Genomic DNA, 20,528 nt, shown 5'->3' on the forward strand with positions numbered 1-20,528 from the left:
CAATCACATGAGAACTGTACTTGATTTTGTGATCTGATTGGCTCTGAGCTGTGGTTGTGTGGTATGATTGGCTGTGTATTCCAGTCTCTGGAGAGTCTACGTGCTGCAGAGGAGGCGCGGTCGAAACGTCACTCCACCTCCGAGCTGGGGACCATCACCTTCAGTGACGTACGCAAGGACGGCTGGCTTCACTACAAACAGATCCTCACGGAGAAGGGAAAAGTAATACACACACACTTTTGTTTTGCTATCCTTGTGGGGACCAAACAATTGATTCCCATTCAATGAATTCAATTAAAGTCCCATGATGGTAGTGACTGCCCATTACTGCTTATCACTTATTAAGCATAATTTATTCACATTACTTTACCGTAATAAAATATTTCAGTTGTGAATATTACATTTGTTTTATTTGATTACTTTATTATTTCATTTCAAAGTCATCATCTCATCTGTATAGAGCTGCTGCCTATGCGGTCTGACAAAATCACTATTTTAGTAGTTCTTCAAAATAAATAAATTCAGGTAGAGATACTGTACCTAGCGAAGCAGCTGCTCTCTATTCCTCCAGATCACGGATTCTTCTGTCTCTTCTCTCTCTCCGTGTCTGCCCCACACTAACCTAATTTAGCAGGCGTAAAAGAAACACACACAGACCGGACAAATAGGCGCGCAATGGTTTATGGTCATTGTACTTAATTACCACGTTTTCTGCGCTAAACTATGTAGAATATTGAGCTCAAAGAAAAAACCTGAAAAAAATATAATCTCTCTCTCTCTGTCTCTCTCTCTCTCTCTCTCTCTCTCTCTCCCTCTCTCTCCACCAACCACAGAAGGTGGGCGGCGGCATGCGTCCGTGGAAGCACGTCTTCTCCGTGCTGCGCTCCCACTGCCTTTTGCTCTACAAAGACAAGCGGGAGGCGGTCCTCCACGGGGCGGGGGCGGGACCTGGCCACATGGAGGACGAGCACCCTCCAATCAGCATCCGCGGCTGCCTGATTGACATTGCCTATAGCGAAACCAAGCGTAAGCACACTCTGAGGCTGACCACTCAAGACTTCTGTGAGTACCTGTTGCAGGCGGAGGACAGAGATGACATGCTGGGCTGGATCCGGGTCATCAGAGAGAACAGCAAGACAGACAACGAGGTAGGTGGAAACAAAGATTATATTAAACTGAGGAAGAGTGCATTATTTAACTGACTTGTCTAGTTAAATAAAGGTTAAAAAAAATGTTTTAAAAGAGTGCATCATAGAGATACAGTATAATACCTATACTTTGTTCTGTTAAATTCTGTGGAGGGCCCACTCTCCAGTCTTTCCCCAAGTTTAGGGCCCCCAAAGCAACATTCAGGTCATCTGGCATCAAATTGACAATTGAAACCAATAGAAACAAAATTCTCTTAGATGAGGGGGGCAACAGAACTAGTCAGGATAGCTTTAAAAAAATGTTTTAAACATAACATGTAATCAACATAATATACAAAACTGTCTTTTGCTTGTGTTTCAGGAGCTGGGTTTTTCCAGACAAGCTCTCATCAGCAAGAAGCTCAATGACTACAGGAAACAAACGTAAGCTACGCACCCCTAACCACGCTCACTTAATTCTAAGCGTTTTACACACTAAATCCATGTAAACTACTTTTCCCAAATATCAATGCACTCTTACAACCTTTATTTTTCCCTTTTGGTTCTTGGCACAAACGCTAGAGTAAATCTTGCCGTCATTACATTTGTCGTTATGTTCATGGGCCATTTGTTGTCTTCTAAATGCCCATACTATCAGGTATCAAGGTAAGACCCAAGTGCAGAAGTAACCATGTTTTTTGTAACAACAGGGGCAGGCAAATGACAGGTCAAGGCAGGCAGGGGTCGATAATCCAGAGTAGGAGAAAAGGTGCAGGTAGGCTCAGGGTCAGGGACAGGCAGAGTAGCCAGGCGGGCGGGTACATGGTTAGGACAGGCAAGGGTCAAAAATCAGGAGGATGAGAAAAAGAGAGGCTGGGAATAGACAGGAACTGACAGGACAAACGCTGGTAAACAAGACAAACTGGCACAGACAGACAGAAAACACAGATATAAATACCCAGAGGATAAGTGGGGAAGATGGGCGACTCCTGGAGGAGGTGGAGACAAGCACAAGGACCGGTGAAACAGATCAGGGCGTGACACATACAATAATACAATATTCCAGCCCTCTCTTTGTCTCCATCCAGTACAACAGGCAATAAGCCAGACACCTCTCCCAGGGCCCATCGCATGATGCCCCCCTTCCTCCTGGCCAAGACAGACAACGCTTTCATGAACCGCTCCTCCAGCAAGGGTGAGTGACACACATGCCACAGTCCCATGGCACAAGCATGGCATAAAGGTTCATTAGGCACCAAACGGAAGAAAACAGACTGAAACCTGGAGGGACTACCTGGACTTGTCCAATAAGAAACACTGTTTTTAATTTTCCGCTACAAAATGTTGGCTTAGTGCATGATTTTAGGACAGTACCAAGCCATTGCATTTTTTCAGGAGTTTGCTGTACTTAAGGGCTGCTTTGTAAATTGTCTGTGTTCTCTTTCTGTTTATCTGTCTGTCTGTTTTAGATGAGAGCAAGGGTCCATGGGGTATCATCATGAAGAAAGCAAAGAAGACAGGCCCCAAGGTGTTTGGAGTGCGACTTGAGGACTGTCAACCTGCTGTTAACAACAAGGTTTGTCGGTTGTCAATCTACTCTGTTCCTCGATCACCATTTACATATTCCCTACCGCTCTTCCCTCTTCTCAATGTGTTCTCAGTGTCTCACATTATCAGGGAATGGGGGGTGTTACCCCATGACATGCAAACATCTCAAGACCAACTGAAAAGCGCAATAATGCATTATCCATTCAGCCATTATCCATTGCTACTTTTGTCATATTATCTGGCAATGTGTTGCTATCCCTTTCTCGCTCTCTTGCTCTGCCTCTCATTTGTCTGTGAAATAGAAATGTATTCATTACTAACATCCTTCTCTCTGACACTCCTGTCTCCATCTCTCCCCTCGATCTAATCCTCCTCTACCCCTCTAATCTTTTTCTTTCTTTCTCTCGCTCTCTCTCTTTCCCCCTCCATCTACTCTCTCTTTCTCCCCCTCCCCCAGTTTGTCCCTCTGATTGTGGAGCTGTGCTGTGGGCTGGTGGAGAGCATGGGTCTGGAGTACACTGGTGTCTACAGGGTGCCGGGCAACAATGCCATGGTGTCCAACCTGCAGGAGCAGCTCAACAGGGGCCTGGAGATCAACATTACTGAGGAGGTGTGTGTGTGTGTGTGTGTGTGTGTGTGTGTGTGTGTGTGTGTGTGTGTGTGTGTGTGTGTGTGTGTGTGTGTGTGTGTGTGTGTGTGTGTGTGTGTGTGTGTGTGTGTGTGTGTGTGTGTGTGTGTGTGTGTGTGTGTGTGTGTGTGTGTGTGTGTGTGTGTGTGTGTGTTACAACATACTAGAAAGAGAGACTGAGGGAGTAAGAAGGAGGTGGATGATAGGTGTGTTTGTGATACCGAGAAAGGCTGACAGAGAAAGAGAGTGGGAGAGAGTGAGAAATTCAGTCAAAATTAGATATAATATGTGACATGAGGACATTAAATAGCTAAGGAAACTTTGAATATTCATATTTTTCCAGACCTAAATTTGGCTTTTTACCCTATTTTCTAAAATTAACTTTGGTAGTTTTATCATCAAGGTCTAACCTTATTTAGACATGGCAGAGTCAATCATGAATAAAACAAATTAAGAAGTACTTTTATATTAATATATAATTCCATTTAGAGCAGGGGTGTCAAAGTCAAATGGACGGAGGGCCAAATAAAAAAATCAGCTACAAGACGAGGGCCGGACTGTTCGAATGTTCATTGAAAAATTTTTAAATGACGCATATAGTCTAGTGAACCTAATTGAACCTACTGAAAACCTAACAAATATATTACAATATGATCAGATAAATAAAGCAATATTTTCTTATGGCTCTGTCAGTAATCTTTAATTTTCAACAGACACAAAAGACAAATTTCCTTTATATAAATATCCCCATAACATGAACATTAAATGAAAGAAACCGGTATTCAAGGCACCATCAGTAGACTATATTTTCTATTTTAGCAAAAGTGGGCTAAATTTACTTCAAAGAAAAAACAATAATAGCAATTTTCTATCATCCACTCAACTGAAATATTTTTAAAATATAATTGGATTGAAATACAAAAAAATAAAGTGCAAAAATCTATTAATCAAAAACAACACTTTGTTTAAGGAGAAGTAACATGCAGTGAAAACAAATATTAAATTTTAACTTTTAAACTTGAACTGAGTAAAAACTCTAAATATGTGATTGCACAGTAATGTTCACTTGTTTGAGGTTGAGGGTGATACTTGGTGGTGTCCCATCTTTTCCACAAGTTCATCAATGTTCGGGGTAAGGCTCTGAGCTGAAGAAATCCTCAGAATTGAGTGGAGGTGTTCAGCAGTAAGTCGACTTCTGTGTGATGTTTTGTTCAGGTTCATCAAAGAAAACAGTTGTTCACACAGGTATGTGCTGCCAAACATAGACAACGTTTGAGCAGCCTGGATGCGCAGCTGGGGCATTGTGCCGGGGAGGAAACGGGCGAACTCCGCAGCACCCACTGCCGCATATTTTGCCCTCAGTGCATCATTGCATTGGAGGTCAATCAACTCCATTTGGAGGTTTGGTGGTGAGCTTTCCACGTCAACAGCAAATGGGTTACCGAGCAGTTCCAACCTGCTTTTTTGTGCTTCAAAGTCAGCAAATCGGCGTCGAAAGTCAGCGGCAAGCATACCTATTTTATCAGCCAACTGTGTGCTCGGGAACGCACTGGTAGAGAGCTTCTCTTTCATGGTCTGGCAGCTGGGAAAGTGGCTCAAATTTTCTTTCCGCATCTGCGTCTCCCACAGAGTCAGTTTGGTTTTAAATGCCTTCACTGTACTGTACATATCAGAGATGACACGATCCCGACCCTGCAGCTGCAAGTTTATTGCATTCAGATGACTCGTAATGTCACACAGAAAAGCCATTTCACACAGAAACATTTCGTCTCGGAGTTGTGTTGTGTCTTTCCCTTTGCTGTCCAAGAACAGACAAATCTCCTCACGAAGCTCGAAACATCTTTGAAGCACCTTTCCCTGGCTTAGCCATCGCACCTCTGTGTGATAAGGCAAATCACCATGCTCCGTTTCTAACTCCGTCAGAAATGCCTTGAACTGGCGGTGATTCAAACCTTTGGCTCTGATAAAGTTAACTGTGCGCGTGATGATGCTCATTACATGCTCCATTTTCAAGGCTTTACCGCACAACGCTTCCTGGTGTATGATACAATGATAAGCTGTCAGCTCACCTGTCGCGTTTTCCTCTTGCATCTTTTCCCGTATCTTCGCCACCAGTCCGCTCCTGTGTCCACACATCGCAGGTGCTCCGTCGGTTGTCAAACCCACGAGTTTTTCCCAAGGCAGCTCCATCTCATTTACACATCTTGACACCTCTTCATACAAATCATGCCCCGTAGTTGTGCCATGCATAGGACGTAAAGCCAAAAACTCCTCTGTCACGCTTAGGTTGGAGTCCACTCCGCGGATGAAAATTGACAACTGGGCAATGTCAGAAATGTCGGTGCTCTCATCCACAGCCAAGGAATATGCAATAAAATCTTTTCCCTTTTTCACAAGCTGCTCTTTTAGATTGATGGACAACTGGTCTACTCTCTCGGCAATGGTGTTTCTGCTCAGACTCACATTTAAAAAGAGTTGCCTTTTTTCTGGGCAAACTTCGTCACAAACTTTAATCATGCAGTTTTTGATGAAATCCCCCTCCGTAAATGGCCGGGCTGATTTAGCGATCTCTTCTGCCAAAATAAAACTGGCCTTGACAGCAGCCTGGCCTTGTGATTTGGCTTTTTTGAACAGAGCCTGTCGAGATTTGAGGCCTCGTTTTAATTCCTCTGCCTTTTGTAGCCTTTGTTCCATGTCCATATTCTTGTTTTTGTCCGCGTGTTTCGTTTCATAATGTCGTCTCAGATTATACTCTTTCAGTACCGCCACACTTTCTCCACACAGAAGACACACAGGTTTTCCAGCTACCTTCGTGAACATATACTCCGACTCCCACCTTGTTTGAAACCCCCGGTTCTCAGTATCCACCTTCCGTTTTGCCATTTTTGATGGGTATCTGAAAGTTAATTTTACTGTGATGCTGACGACTGCTGTGCCAATAAATATTGAAATGAAGCAGCCTACTGCTCGGTGCGTCACCTTTGCATTGTGGGAAATGTAGTATTGGTGCGTGTAAAAGATCTGCGGGCTGCCGGCTTGCTGCGGGCCGGTTCTAATAATAAATCAAGATCATCCCAGGGGCCGTAAAAAACCTTCTTGCGGGCCGGATGTGGCCCGCGGGCCTTGACTCTGACATATGTGATTTAGAGGGAGCCAAAGGGGGGTTTGCACAGCAGTGTTCCCCGAGTTTTGTACTTTTCAGTGTAAAATCATTTCTTCACATTTCTTCTTCGGTGAAGGAAGTCTCCAGGATACTCTGTTGGCTTCAAGCTCCAGTGTTTGGGACAGATTTCTGTTCGGCTTTAGCCTGGTTTGGCTCCTAGACTCGAATGGACAGTCGTGGGCAGTATGTGTTTGGTTACTCTGTCGCCAGCTGCGTATGTTATGTCCCTGAAAGGGGGGATATAAAAATGACTTACAAGGACAACAAAGCTTGCTTCAGTCACATTTGTAATGAAAGATAAGCTTGCTGTGTGCTCCCTCTATAGGAATTACTAGACATCAACAATCAAACTGTGCAGACATGAAAAGAGCACAGAGATTGTATAATCACACTCAGATGAATGATGAGCATACTGCTTGCTAGTACACTTTATGGCACTGTATGAATATACTGTATTTCTTTTTAAGGCGCATTTGATTCTTTCACTGAGGCTTGCTCATGGCTGTGGCTGCGTCTGCAGTGGCAGCACGGGATCGCTGGCCCAAGGCCTGGGTGGCCATCCACTGAGCGGGCATTATGTCAGACACCTGGGTCACCCAGTGAGGGCTGGGAATCAGCTGAGCAATTGAGTAATTGACCATTAATTAACATAAACATTTAGCATCTCCTGGCTTCCATAGCCTACATGCCGACCTTTGAAACATCTACTTTTAAAAAGTCTAGTAAATCCATTGAATATAGCCTGCACCATTACAATAAATCCATTATTTATTTTAGACAGTTCTAAAGAAACATGATATGAAGAAAATGTTGTCTATTTCAGAAGAACAGAATAGCATACTCTGAGTTGTCCTTATGTTAGGCCCAGATCTGGCTATGCCATATGGCTGATCAATAATTGCTTTGTTTTTTTGCGCAGGCGTACACACTTCATCAGTCTCTCATTCACAATTTGACAATCCATGCCTTTTGTGACCTGTGGCCGTTGTGCCCTTGGGCTGAATATTATATTTATAATTCCCTTCTCCCGGCTGCGTGCTTTGAATCACCTCTCACCCACAAGGCATCTCAGCTACAAAGTAGGCTATAAGTGAAGACAGACACATTGGGGACACAACTCCGTGTGTCTCTCTTATCGAATTTCGAGGCGCATACTGAAGATGTTAGAAGAACTGTCCACAATTTATTTTCGTCAGCCAACAAGATGAGTAGGCCTAACAAACAGCAAAAGCACTAGCATATGTCAATCTACTATCCCCCATTGTACAACATTTGAGCTATTATATTGGTCAACTTGTCCTACTGTGCGAGAAATAAATATTCCAAACACAGTCTGGGACAGTTGTGGGATGCAATAGATCCCAAATTAATACTACCACCCGCATCAAAAACATTTTAAAAGCAATGATTAGAAAGTTTAGCTTAAAATGTTGATAAGCTATTAGGCTATTTCTTCACATATAAGCGCAGCAATGCTCACACTGCAATAGGGTATAAAGCGCAGCAATGTGCACTCGGCAATAGGCTATAAGCACGAATGTTAAAAAAAATTCAAAAGTGCAATTAGTGGGAAAACACCATTCTCAAAAGTGACCGCAAATGCGATTATGCATGTAATGCTTTATTATAAAAAGGTGCATTTTTTTTTTTTTTTTTGAATTTTACCCCTTTTTCTCCCCAATTTCGTGGTATCCAATTGTTTAGTAGCTACTATCTTGTCTCATCGCTACAACTCCCGTACGGGCTCGGGAGAGACGAAGGTTGAAAGTCATGCGTCCTCCGATACACAACCCAACCAAGCCGCACTGCTTCTTAACACAGCGTGCATCCAACCCGGAAGCCAGCCGCACCAATGTGTTGGAGGAAACACCGTGCACCTGGCAACCTTGGTTAGCGCGCACTGCGCCCGGCCCGCCACAGGAGTCGCTGGTGCGCGATGAGACAAGGATATCCCTACCGGCCAAACCCTCCCTAACCCAGACAACGCTAGGCCAATTGTGCGTCGCCCCACGGACCTCCCGGTCGCGGCCGGTTACGACAGAGCCTGGGCGCGAACCTAGAGTCTCTGGTGGCACAGCTGGCGCTGCAGTACAGCGCCCTTAGCCACTGCACCACCAAGTTCATGAATTTATTACTGCTGAAGTGAAAGCCATCCTCTCTTGGGGAATGCTACTTTTTAGTTAGCTTTGCGACAGTATCAAAAATACGTTTTGGATTGTTCTTATTTTCCTCAATTAAGTTGGAATAATAGGATGATTGAGCAGCAGTGAGGGCTCTTCGATACTGCACGGTGCCGTCTTTCCAAGCTAGTCGGAAGACTTCCAGTTTGGTGTGGCGCCATTTCCGTTCCAATTTTCTGGAAGCTTGCTTCAGAGCGTGGGTATTTTCTATATACCAGGGAGCTACTTTCTTATGATACATTTTTTTTGTTTTTAGGGGTGCGACTGCATCTAGGGTATTGTGCAAGGTTAAATTGAGTTTGTCAGTTAGGTGGTTAACTGATTTTTGTCCTCTGACGTCCTTGGGTAGGCAGAGGAAGTCTGGAAGGGCATCAAGGAATCTTTGGGTTATGTGAGAATTTATAGCACGACTTTTGAGGATCCTTGGTTGGGGTCTGAGCAGATTATTTGTTGCGATTGCAAATGTAATGAAATGGTGGTCCGATAGTCCAGGATTATGAGGAAAAACATTAAGATCTACAACATTTATTCCATGTGACAAAACTAGGTCCAGAGTGTGACTGTGGCAGTGAGTAGGTCAAAATCCACTGAGTCGATGATGGCTCCGAAAGCCTTTGGAGTGGGTCTGTGGACTTTTCCATGTGAATATTAAAGTCACCAAAAATTTGAATATTATCTGCTCTGTCTACAAGGTCCGATTAGGAATTCAAGGAACTCAGTGAGGTCTGTAAACAGTAGCTATAAAAAGTGATTGAGTAGGCTGTATAGATTTCATGACTAGAAGCTCAAAAGACGAAAACGTCAGTTTTTTTTGTTGTAAATTGAAATGTTCTATCATAAATGTTAGCAACACCTCCGCCTTTGCGGGATGCGCAGGGGATATGGTCATTAGTGTAACCAGGAGGTGAGGCCTCATTTAACACAGTAAATTCATCAGGCTTAAGCCATGTTTCAGTCAGGCCAATCACATCAAGATTATGATCAGTGATTAGTTCATTGACTATAACTGCCTTGGAAGTGAGGGATCTAACATTAAGTAGCCCTATTTTGAGATGCGAGGTATCACAATCTCTTTCAATAATGGCAGGAATGAAGGAGGTCTTTATTCTAGTGAGATTGCTAAGGTGAACACCACCATGGATATATGATTTCCCTGTGGAATGGGAGGCTGGCGGGGGTTGAATTTGGGGTTGGGCAGGGCCATGGCACTGACCATCCTCTGCTTGTACCTGTTGGCCAGGTATTGTGGCGCTGTGCCTTGCTCTGAGGCGAGGCCAGAGCGGTTTGGTGCACACGATACAGCCATTCATCTCCGTCACAGCCTAGGTGGCCTTCTCGGGGGAAGAGAGGGACACAAAGCCTTTGCTGCGGCCGCCCTCTGTCATTACCTTGTTCTGAGTGCAGAAAACTCCTTCCTTAAAATGTGATCATCAAAGGCATCATCCAGGTTCTTTACAAAGAGGTTGATACCTCTGTATCTGGCCTTTTGGGTCAGGATTCATTTGCCCAAACTTGGGTTTCAGCACAGTCTGGCGCTATGCTTTCTTCTGGGTGCAGCCCACATAGATCCTCCTCCCATTCAGCTCCTTTCTGTTCATCTCATTCACAGCTCTCTGTGTATCCTCATGCCTCTCGAACGCCATCGACTTCCCGCTATCATCATAAACTTGACACTCACGGTTGGTCCATGTTTTTCAAAAATCTCAATCAGCTTCTCATCGTTCATGTCTCTGCCAAGGTTGTTGACAAACACGTTGTTGAACTCTCTGGTCTTGGCTCCAAGTTCATCTGGTCTCTTGCTCTTTTTGGTCATCCAAGCAACAGCAGTCTCCTGGGTCTCGTACTGGATATAACCATAGCCCCTTGGATTTCCCATTCTCGTCACAAACTACCTTGCTAGAGTAGATGTCTCCAAATGCTGAGGTCTCATACAAATTCTTATTTCCAATGGACTTTTTGTCCAGGTTCTTGATGAAGATGTTTCCCACCCCACTCTTCCTCAAGATAGGGTCAGGGTCAGACTTCATGATGCGCAGATATCTTCCTTCAAGCATATCATTGCTGCATATTATTGCTGAACATGAGCAGGGCACGCTCAGCACCGATAAAAGTTAATGTAGGCATAGCCCCCTTCATACATGGACAGAAAAGATTGGTCCAGCATCACTAAACATCATCACCTCGGTGACTTAATTTTGAAGATCTAATTTACACGTGTTGAGACGAGTTCAAGAGCACAGAATGACAGGTTGATTGACAGGTAAAGAAAAAAAGAAAGATAGGAAAACTATAAGACTTGTTCTTCTCGCGTCCACAGAGATGGCAGGACCTGAATGTGATCAGCAGTCTCCTCAAGTCCTTCTTTAGGAAACTCCCAGAACCCCTGTTCACTGATGGTGAGTCCAAACTTAATACGTGTGTACATGTGTGACTGTATGACTGCTTTGATGACTGTGTTTGTTCTCTCTGTGTGTGTGCTAGTGTGTGTTTTACCCCTACTCACTACACCTTCTGTCTGCAGACAAGTATAATGACTTTATTGATGCCAACCGGCTAGAGGACTCAGGGAACAGACTGAAGAGCATGAAGAAACTGGTATGTGGCTGAAAAGTATATACTAAAGTATATACTTTAATTTGGGCTTACATTATTTGACCCCTCTCTCTCGTTCTGTCTCCATTATCTGTCTCTGTCCCTCTATTCCTCTCTCTCTTTCTCCCTGCATCCATCTCTCTATTCACCCTCCTTTTGTATATTCTTCACCCCCCCCTTCTTTCTCTCTCACTATAAGATCCATGATCTTCCAGACCACTATCACCACACTCTAAAGTTCCTGGTCTGTCATCTGAAGACAGTGGCGGATCACGCCGACAAGAACAAGGTAAGAACTGGTCTCTGGTCTGCTCTTTCAATATGGTAATTTCTTCATATCTACATTAGTTGGCTTTACACTTATAACACTGTATATCACCCTTACCCCTCGTGTCATCTGTATATTTTTTGTTTTCTCGCCCACTCTTTTTATATCCTTACTACTGCACCTGTCTGCATCTCTTCCCTCTTCCTCAACATGTTACTTTTTCTCTCTTCATCCTTCAATCATTCTGTCCCCCCCCCACTATTCACTTTCCCTCATTATTCCCTCTCTCTAGATGGAGCCCAGAAACCTGGCTCTAGTGTTTGGTCCCACTCTGGTGCGTACCTCAGAGGACAACATGACTGACATGGTCACCCACATGCCCGACCGCTACAAGATCATCGAGACGCTCATCCTGCATGTAAGAACTGCAGTGGTTCACCATCTGATTACTCAGTGGTCAGCTAGTGATCATCAGACCCAAGCATCATTCCAAGGGTCTCCTATCAGTGATTTTGTACATTTACATTTTTAGTCATTTAGCAGACACTCGTATCCAGAGCGACTTACCGGAGCAATTAGGGTTAAGTGCCTTGCTCAAGGGCACATCGACTGATTTTTCACCTAGTCGACTCGGGGATTCAAACCATCAACCTTTTGATTACTGGCCCAACGCTTTTGACCGCTAGGCTACCTGCCGCCCAGGCTTATACATTAGGAAGGAACTGAATAGATTTCTGTTAGAAATGACTACGGAAAAGTAACTTGGCTAATTTGGGGGATAGTTCCACCACCTACAAATTTAATCTAAATGTAACCCTTGCCCACAATGGTGGGCTAGTTGGCACTGCCTTTACAGGGCACAGGAGGAGAATCTCCATTCATGCCCATCTGAACCAAGGCACCCAGGGTGTGGTTTTGGGCACCTATAGGGTGGGGTTGACCATGGCAGACAGACCTCCCACTCTGTCCCTGGCTACCCAGGGAATACAGTAGTACCATAGCTATAGAGTTGTGTTAGGAGGGCCAACCATTATAAATGTATCCCACATTATGCCGACGAAGGGAACCTCGACAGATTTTTCATTTACTCCGCTTGGGGTTTTGAACCAGCGACTTTTCGGTTACTGGCCCAACGCTCTTAACCACTAGGTTACCTGGCACCCTATTGTTACAGTGTTACATTGTAATGACACTCCTTTTTCTTTCTCTATTTTTCAGCACGACTGGTTCTTCAGTGATGGAGAGGTGGATAAGGATGAAAAGGTATGTGAATGGGCAAGAAATTCCATAACGACAACCTAAAGAAAAAGTATTTATTAATAATGTGGTCTTCTTTATCGGCCCAACTGTATCCGTCCGTCTGTTTACGGTTTATAATAATAATAATAATATATTTATTTTATATAGCGCTTTTCATTGTACAGGTAATCTCAAAGACGCTTAGTAACAAAAGTACATGTAGGTCTTGGCCCGGACAATGGTCTTCAACAGCGGCTGGCTTGTCCAGGTCTCATTCAACTATGTGCAGCCCACCAACTCCGATGGGCTGTACATAGGAAAAAGCCTACAACAGTATCCACTTCACTATCCACTCTCAGCACTTTCCTCCACCACGCTTTTCTTAGCTCCTCGGATGCCCTGAGTGGGGGGAAACAGTGGTCACATCCAGGGGGGGGGGGGGGGGGGGGGGGGGACACAAGTTAGTATGACAGGTCTGGATCATTAAGCCTGCCCTTGCCATCCCCAGGTTCTCTGCAGACTCTGTGGGATAATACTCATTAAACAACATGTAACACCCACTCTGGTAAAGCCGGCATCTGATAGATTTTGCTAGGGCGCCAGAGGCTCATTACACTTAGTTATTGGGATAATCCAACCTTGGAGTGAGAGATCAACTCAAAACTACAAAAAATGTCCAAGTCTGTCCCACCTCCAGTTTAAAATAAAAACAAAAGCTAGCTAGCTAGACTATGGGTTATCTTGACCAAACTAGCTGACTTGCTGGTCTTATGACACCGTTGAATCGATATTTAAGTGATAATGCCCTAGAAGCTGGTGTTTGGAGGATATATTGGCTTAGGTGTTGTTAGGCCAGAGACAAAGTCACTCTCCATCACTCTCCAAGAAAGAGAGTGGTCTCCACAATCACCTGACCTCAACCCAATTGAGATGGTTTGGGATGAGTAGGACAGCAGAGTGAAGGAAAAGCAGCCAACAAGTGCTCAGCATATGTGGGAACTCCTTCAAGACGGTTGGAAAAGCATTCCAGGTGAAGCTGGTTGAGAGAATACTTAGAAGAATTGCAAATATAAAATATATTTTGATTTGTTTAACACTTTTTTGGTTACTACATGATTCCATATGTGTTATTACATAGTTTATGTCTTCACTATTATTCTACAATGTAGAAAATAGTAAAAATAAAGCAAAACCTTTGAATGAGTAGGTGTGTCCAAACTTTTGATTGGTACTGTATGTAAAAACAAAAAGTGCTGTCAAAAAAACCCATTTACAACTCTTTATCTCAGTTCCATGGCAACCACAGAACTATATCTGTCTGTGTTGTTGTGTCTGTCCATATATCCATCTGTCTATTTGTTAAATCAGTCTTTACGGCTGTTGTTATGTCTGTGGTCATGTCTTTCTTCCTGTCTTTTTCACTTGAATGTCTGTGTTGCTGTGTGTCTGCAGGCACCTGTGGATATTAAGAGGGATATGCAACCGGTCCCCAACATCGATCACCTGCTCTCCAACATTGGGAGAACAGGGCTGCCTGGAAGTGAGGCTTCAGGTGAGGGGACATGAAATCATAGAAATAGAATTAGAACAAACAGAAGTTGATGCTAGATAGGGAAAAATGCAGAAAAAGCCTTTTTGCAAAACTAATGTCCAGAAGTAATCAAGGCACTCTCATTTAGTGACATGTTTTTGTCACTCTGATTGTGTCACCTTGGCCTTTGTAGCTGCAACTTGTCCGTGCATTTTTATACTTTTTTTAATTGTTACTCTTGCTATGCATAAGCCGTAAAAAAGAAAGGCATTGGATGTTTTCCACTACATGAGATTGCTTTGATTACTTCTGGACAGTTTTTGCACAAAGGCTTCTCAGCATTGCTCACTGTCCCGCATGAACTTCTGTTTGTTCTATAGTATTTCATCCCATGATTAAAGAACACCTCATAGGATACAACTATAACCAAAGAAGAGCTCCTCTCCTGTGTGTCTATAGAAATATAATTATTTAATTCTGTAAGTCTGTTTTTCTGCATTTGTATGTTCTAAATGCTTTACATTGTATGGAGGAGGATTGCAGAACTCACCTCAGCTCATCCACCACTAATGCGGAGCACCTAACACTGGGTTGGGGACTTAATTTGAGCATGATCTTTTATACAGTTCCCTTACTGTAACATTCCCTAAAACAACAATTAACTCGTTTCACACCATGCATTTCAATGAAGATGTCGTCTATGAAATTCAGACTTTGCTCTTTTCTCTTGGCATTTGCAGTCTGTGGCTGTGCTTTACTATCCTACTATGTTTGGCTTGGTTTCAGCCTGTGTAGGCCTACTGTATACTTACTGTGTTTCCCACTTTCTCTCTCTTTCTGGACCTTTCTGCCCCCATATCCTCCTAGCTGAGCCTGTGGATCAACCTCTTCGGTAGGAGCAGGACTCTACCTCCAACGTAGTGTGTGTGTGCGTACCTCGTATGTGAGAGAGTGTATGTGTCTGTGACATTCTGTTCGTGTAACCTTGGTTTGAAAGCCTATCCACATATATCTATATCTCCATTTCTCTCTCTGGGAGTGATGTCATGAATATTGTGCTGGGATATCTAATGTGCTGTGACTGCCCAAGACCGCCATGCTACTTCACTTACGTGACCCTAACCTTCATCTTATTCAGATTCCACCACCAGCGACTCACCTAAGGATAAGAAGGTAAGCAATGCATTACTCTGAACATAATTTGATATACAGTGCATTCAGAAGACTTTTTCCACATTTTGTTAGGTTACAGCCTCATTCTAAAATTGATTAAATATTTTTTTTCACTTATCAATCTACACACAATACCCCATAATGACAAAGCGAAAACAAGTTTTTAGAAATTTAGAAATGTATATAAAAACAATACAAACGGATACCTTAAGTATTCAGACCCTTTGCTATGAAACTCGAAATTCAATCCAATGTATTTATAACCCCTTTTTACATCAGCCGATGTCACAAAATGCTATACAGAAATTGAGCTCAGGTGCATCCTGTTTCCATTGATCATCCTTGAGATGTTTCTACAACTTAATTGGAGTCCACCTGTGGTACATTCAATTGATTGGACATGATTTGGAAAGGCACACACCTGTCTATATAAGGTCCCACAGTTGACAGTGCATGTCAGAGCAAAACCCAAGCCACGAGGTCGAAGGAATTGCCTGTAGAGCTCCGAGACAGGATTGTGTTGAGGCACAGATCTGGGGAAGGATACCAAAACATTTCTGTAGCATCGAAGGTCCCCAAGAACACAGTGGTCTCCATTATTCTTAAATGGAAGAAGTTTGGAACCACCAAGACTCTTCCTAGAGCTGGCAGCCCAGCCAAACTGAGCAATCGGGGGAGAAGGGCCTTGGTCAGGGAGGTGACCAAGAACCTGATGGTCACTCTGACAGAGCTCTAGAGTTCCTCTGTGGAGATGGGATAACCTTCCAGAAGGCCTACCATCTCTGCAGCACTCCACCAAACAGGCCTTTATGGTAGAGTGGCCAGATGGAAGCCACTCCTCAGTAAAAGGCACGAGAGCCAGCTTGGAGTTTCCAAAAGGCACCTAAAGGACTTTCAGACCATGAGAAACAAGATTCTCGGGTATGATGAAACTAAGATTGAAGTCTTTGGCCTGAATGCAAAGCGTCAGGTCTGGAGGAAACCTGGCACCATCCCTACGGTGAAGCATGGTGGTGGCAGCATCATGCTGTGGGGATGTTTTCGAGCGGCAGAGACTGGGAGACTAGTCAGGATCAAGGGAAAGATGAAAGGAGCAAAGTACAGAGAGATCCTTGATGAAAACCTGCTCCAGAGCACTTAGGACCTCAGACTGTGGCGAAGGTTCACCTTCCAACAGGACAACGACACTAAGCACACAGCCAAGACAATGCAGGAGTGGCTTCAGGACAAGTCTCTGAATGTCCTTGTCCTCTGGCCCAGCCAGAGCCCAGACTTGAACCCGATCAAACATCTCTAGAGACCTGAAAATAGCCGTGCAGCAACGCACCCCATCCAACCTGACAGAGCTTGAGAAGATCTGCAGAGAAGAATGGGAGAAACTCCCCAAATTCAGGTGTGCCAAGCTTGTAGTGTAATACCCAAGAAGATTTGAGGCTGTACTACTGTACTATTACAAAATATGGCAGCCGATACTGGATAAATGGTCTAGTCCCGCTTCATAACTGGGTTGACGATCTGCTGCTACTCTGTGCTGTACTCCACTCAATATTTATTTTTGGCTTAACTACACTGCTTGTAATGACTATATGCTGTCTTGTTATACATGTACCACCTAATAGGATTTTGTTTTATTTTGTGTGTGTGTGAGTTAAGTTTTGTTTTGTCCTCTAAATTGGCCACCCCATTCAACAGTACAATGAATGTCATTGTTAGTATTGCTGTCTTTTTTATTAGATTTTTTTATTGTAAAATAATAAACATATAAAACAATTTTTTTAAAGTACTGAGTAAAGGGTCTTAATACTTATGTAAATGTGACATTTCAGTTTTTTGCAATTATGGGATATTGTGTGTAGATTGAGGGGGAACAAAAACAATTTAATCAATTTTAGAATAAGGCTGTAACATAACAAAATATGGAAAAAGTCAAGGGATCTGAATACTTTCCGAATGCACTGTAATTGTCATCCAGACCTGTGTTAAATGCGTTTTAGCCCGGGTTTGCACTTTTGGGACTATTTCACTGGTTCCATTGTACAGAGCATAAGCCATAGTAACCACTGAACCTCTGACTGATCCTGGATCTGTGTTTTAGTGCACATGGGGTTCCAAGAAGGACCTGAGTGCCAGGGACTTCCTCCCCTTGTCAATCATCTCCGCAGTCACCCGGAAACGCAAGATACGCCCCATCTCCCGCCCCCTGAGCAGCAGCACCGACGAAGACTCCGAACATGAGCCAATCAAAGCCAGCAACTACGGGGTAGGGGGAGGAGCCAAGGAAGATGAGGAGGAAGGGGTTGGAAAAGGATGCGCCCCTAATGGAACTGAGGAAGTGGAGGAAAAGGGAGAAGAGGAGTGTAGGAAGAGGATAGAGGCAAAACAACAGTCTGACAGAGGAAGAGAGAAGGAGGGAGAAGGGAAGAAAGAAGGGAGTGCATGGGCAAAAGATAAAGGGGTGGCATCCCCCAAACCTCATCCTAACAGCTTCCTCTACACACACTACCAACCCACCACCACCAGCCCTAGCCCCCCAGTAGAGCCCTCAGTCTCCCCACATTCGAAGCTCCCCGGCCTGGCCCGAGGACGCTCCGCTGTCCCCTCCTGGCTCTCCCCCTCCAGACAGCCCAGCTCTATCCAACCTTATAACACCCAGAAAACACAACAGCCCCAGTTGGAACAGCAGCCACTGCCAGTGCAATATAGGAAGACAAGGGGAGGAAGAGCAAGGCCCCAGTCAATGAATTTGGATATGGTGATGGGTAAGGGGGAGGGCGAGGGGGGAGTTGGGAGACGGGGAGATAGGGTGAAGGTGGTAAGAGCCACAACAGAAGTGCAATGTCACCGCAGCAGTTCAGTTGGTGTTCCTCAGGGGTGTGTTGTCGCATCCCTCAAAGTTCAAAGGAGTTCACGCCTAGCCTCTGCTCTAGCCCCATCTCCAGTCTCTTTCTCTCCCCCTCTCCCTTCCTCCTCCTTTTCCCCTTCATGGACAGATCAGGGCTCCCTTGGTTCTACTGTTGTCAAGCGGAGGTCGGCCCTGGAGCCTCGAGACAAGCGGAAAGCCTGGCGCCGCCACACGGTTGTGGTCTAACTTCGCTAAGGAAACTTCATAGTGTTCAGTTAGTGATTCATTGTAGATGCCCACTCGAAAGTACTGCCCTTTACACACATATTACACAAACGCACTCTCCATTGCGAGTATAATGCCATACATAAGCAGTCTCAAGGGTCATAGTCTAAGGCCGGGATTTAATCTGATTGCGGGTTATAGGCATTGAAGCTTTTAAAGGCAGTTTCCAGGGCCTCCCGAGTGGCGCAGTGGTCTAAGGCCCTGCATCGCAGTGCTAGTTGTGCCACTAGAGATCCTGGTTTGAGTAAAGGCTCTGTTGCAGCCGGACGCGACTGGGAGAGCAATGGGGAAGCGCACAATTGGCCCTGCTTCGTCCGAGTTAGGGGAGGATGTGGCCGGCAGGGATGTTCTTGTCCCATCGTGCTCTAGCGATTCCTGTGGTGGGACGGGTGCAGTGTACGCTGACACGGTTGCCAGGTGTACAGTGTTTCCTCCGACACATTGGTGCGGCTGGCTTCCGGGTAAAGTGGGCATTGTGTCAAGAAGCAGTGCGGCTTGGCTGGGTTGTGTTTCGGAGGACACATGGCTCTCGACCTTCACCTCTCCCGAGTCCATATGGGAGTTGCAGCGATGGGACAAGACTGTAACTACCAATTGGATTCCACAAAAATTAGGGAGAAAAAAGGGGTAAAAAATTATAATAAACTGACATATGCAGCGTTTACCATGAATGGGATCTCCGGGAACGCAGGAACATTGCCTTTAAAAGCCGCAATGCCTATACCCTGAAATTGTTTTGAATCCCAGCATAAGCCTACGCTGTCGACTTTAAACCCCAACAGCACCCACTTTTTCATACTATTATGCTGTCCCAGCTGTACAAGTTTGGTTCTCTTTCCAGTTTTATGGTTTGGGATGGCACAATAGTGGCAAATGTTATTTAAGGACCAGCTTAGGCAATGTGTTAGCATCTAGTTAACTTGTTAGCATCTTCTCCATAGACTAGTACTGCCCTCCCTGCCCTTTACTAAGCTCTTCCAAAGCCCCACTGTGGATCAACAGGGAACTACATGGATCCCTCAGGGCAAAATACATGCATTGGACTAAGTTTTACTCCTCTGGAACTCTAAACCCATGTGGGCCACTGTGCCAAAGCTTCCTTGGACAATTGAATATGATAACGCATGTTCCAAATATGGGGGATCTTACATATGCAAAGCCTACGTGTTTTAACACAAGCCTATTGTATCTGCCTGTGCATGCGGAGGAGCCAGACCTCTCTTCAGTCCTCCATTGCAGGAAAAAGGTGTCTATGGCAGCTAATTTAAGTCATGCCAAACTCATTTTGACGATTGGGACCATTCAATCATATCGATACTGGGAAGCCAAGAAAGGCAGGATAAAAAGAGTTGAGAAGCACTTACACAGATTCTCACACATGCCAAGAGTTGCTCCGGTTGTTATCAGTATTAGAGACAGCATTTTCATTTTGAGCAGTTGATGAAGTGGTGGTTTGGAGATACCTCGGTCCTCCTCCGAAAAATTTCTCCCATGATCTAAAGAACCCTGGAGTCTTAACTGTTTTAAGGTTTTCATTTTGCATTTTAGATATTTTTCCTGTTTCTTCTTTCATGTACTGATCATTATGAACCATAGTTATAAACTGGGTCTGAAAACCAACGCGGAGATGAAGATTAACCAAACTGCACTGCCAACCAATGTCCTCCTAGCTACCCACTCCATGGTCTCTTCCATAGCTATACGACTCAAGCTGTCCCTGTCTGTCTGTGTGTGCCCATGTGCATGTACTGTATGTCCGTGGGTGATTGTGCGTGGACCAATTTTGTAACAGTTGTACAAAGCTTGTTAAGTTAACCTGTGTATATATTATACATAATATATTAAATTATTTGTTTTGAAATTTGCAGGTGACTTTATTCATTCTTTGGTCAAAGACTGGCATCTTCCATTAGATATAAAGAACCCCCCCCCCCCACCCCCCCCAAATGTCA

General features: G+C 44.4%; 1 protein-coding gene and 1 pseudogene across 6 annotated transcripts in view; one reads left to right on the plus strand and one right to left on the minus strand.

Moving 5' to 3' along the window:
* The window catches only part of LOC139368243 (Rho GTPase activating protein 23b), a 74,098-nt gene extending 53,659 nt beyond the window's left edge, over positions 1 to 20,439 (plus strand). For 3 of the 6 annotated variants that reach the window (XM_071106943.1, XM_071106940.1, XM_071106941.1), the window contains 14 exons: positions 85 to 222; positions 834 to 1,148; positions 1,510 to 1,571; positions 2,216 to 2,322; positions 2,597 to 2,703; positions 3,133 to 3,285; positions 10,964 to 11,042; positions 11,168 to 11,241; positions 11,438 to 11,527; positions 11,799 to 11,924; positions 12,725 to 12,769; positions 14,198 to 14,297; positions 15,415 to 15,449; positions 17,545 to 18,642. In XM_071106943.1, the coding sequence (XP_070963044.1) occupies positions 85 to 222; positions 834 to 1,148; positions 1,510 to 1,571; positions 2,216 to 2,322; positions 2,597 to 2,703; positions 3,133 to 3,285; positions 10,964 to 11,042; positions 11,168 to 11,241; positions 11,438 to 11,527; positions 11,799 to 11,924; positions 12,725 to 12,769; positions 14,198 to 14,297; positions 15,415 to 15,449; positions 17,545 to 18,537 (2,424 nt within the window). In that variant the 3' untranslated portion in view covers positions 18,538 to 18,642. Of the gene's footprint in view, positions 1 to 84; positions 223 to 833; positions 1,149 to 1,509; positions 1,572 to 2,215; positions 2,323 to 2,596; positions 2,704 to 3,132; positions 3,286 to 10,963; positions 11,043 to 11,167; positions 11,242 to 11,437; positions 11,528 to 11,798; positions 11,925 to 12,724; positions 12,770 to 14,197; positions 14,298 to 15,143; positions 15,385 to 15,414; positions 15,450 to 17,544 lie in introns of those variants that run through there. The other 3 variants (XM_071106945.1, XM_071106942.1, XM_071106946.1) reach the window with 3 other exon arrangements.
* On the minus strand, positions 9,749 to 10,823 carry LOC139367811 (polyadenylate-binding protein 1 pseudogene; annotated as a pseudogene).
* Positions 20,440 to 20,528: the final 89 nt, after the last annotated feature.

Source organism: Oncorhynchus clarkii, chromosome 16, assembly GCF_045791955.1.
Source record: "Oncorhynchus clarkii lewisi isolate Uvic-CL-2024 chromosome 16, UVic_Ocla_1.0, whole genome shotgun sequence".
In the NCBI taxonomy this organism is placed as follows: domain Eukaryota; kingdom Metazoa; phylum Chordata; class Actinopteri; order Salmoniformes; family Salmonidae; genus Oncorhynchus; species Oncorhynchus clarkii.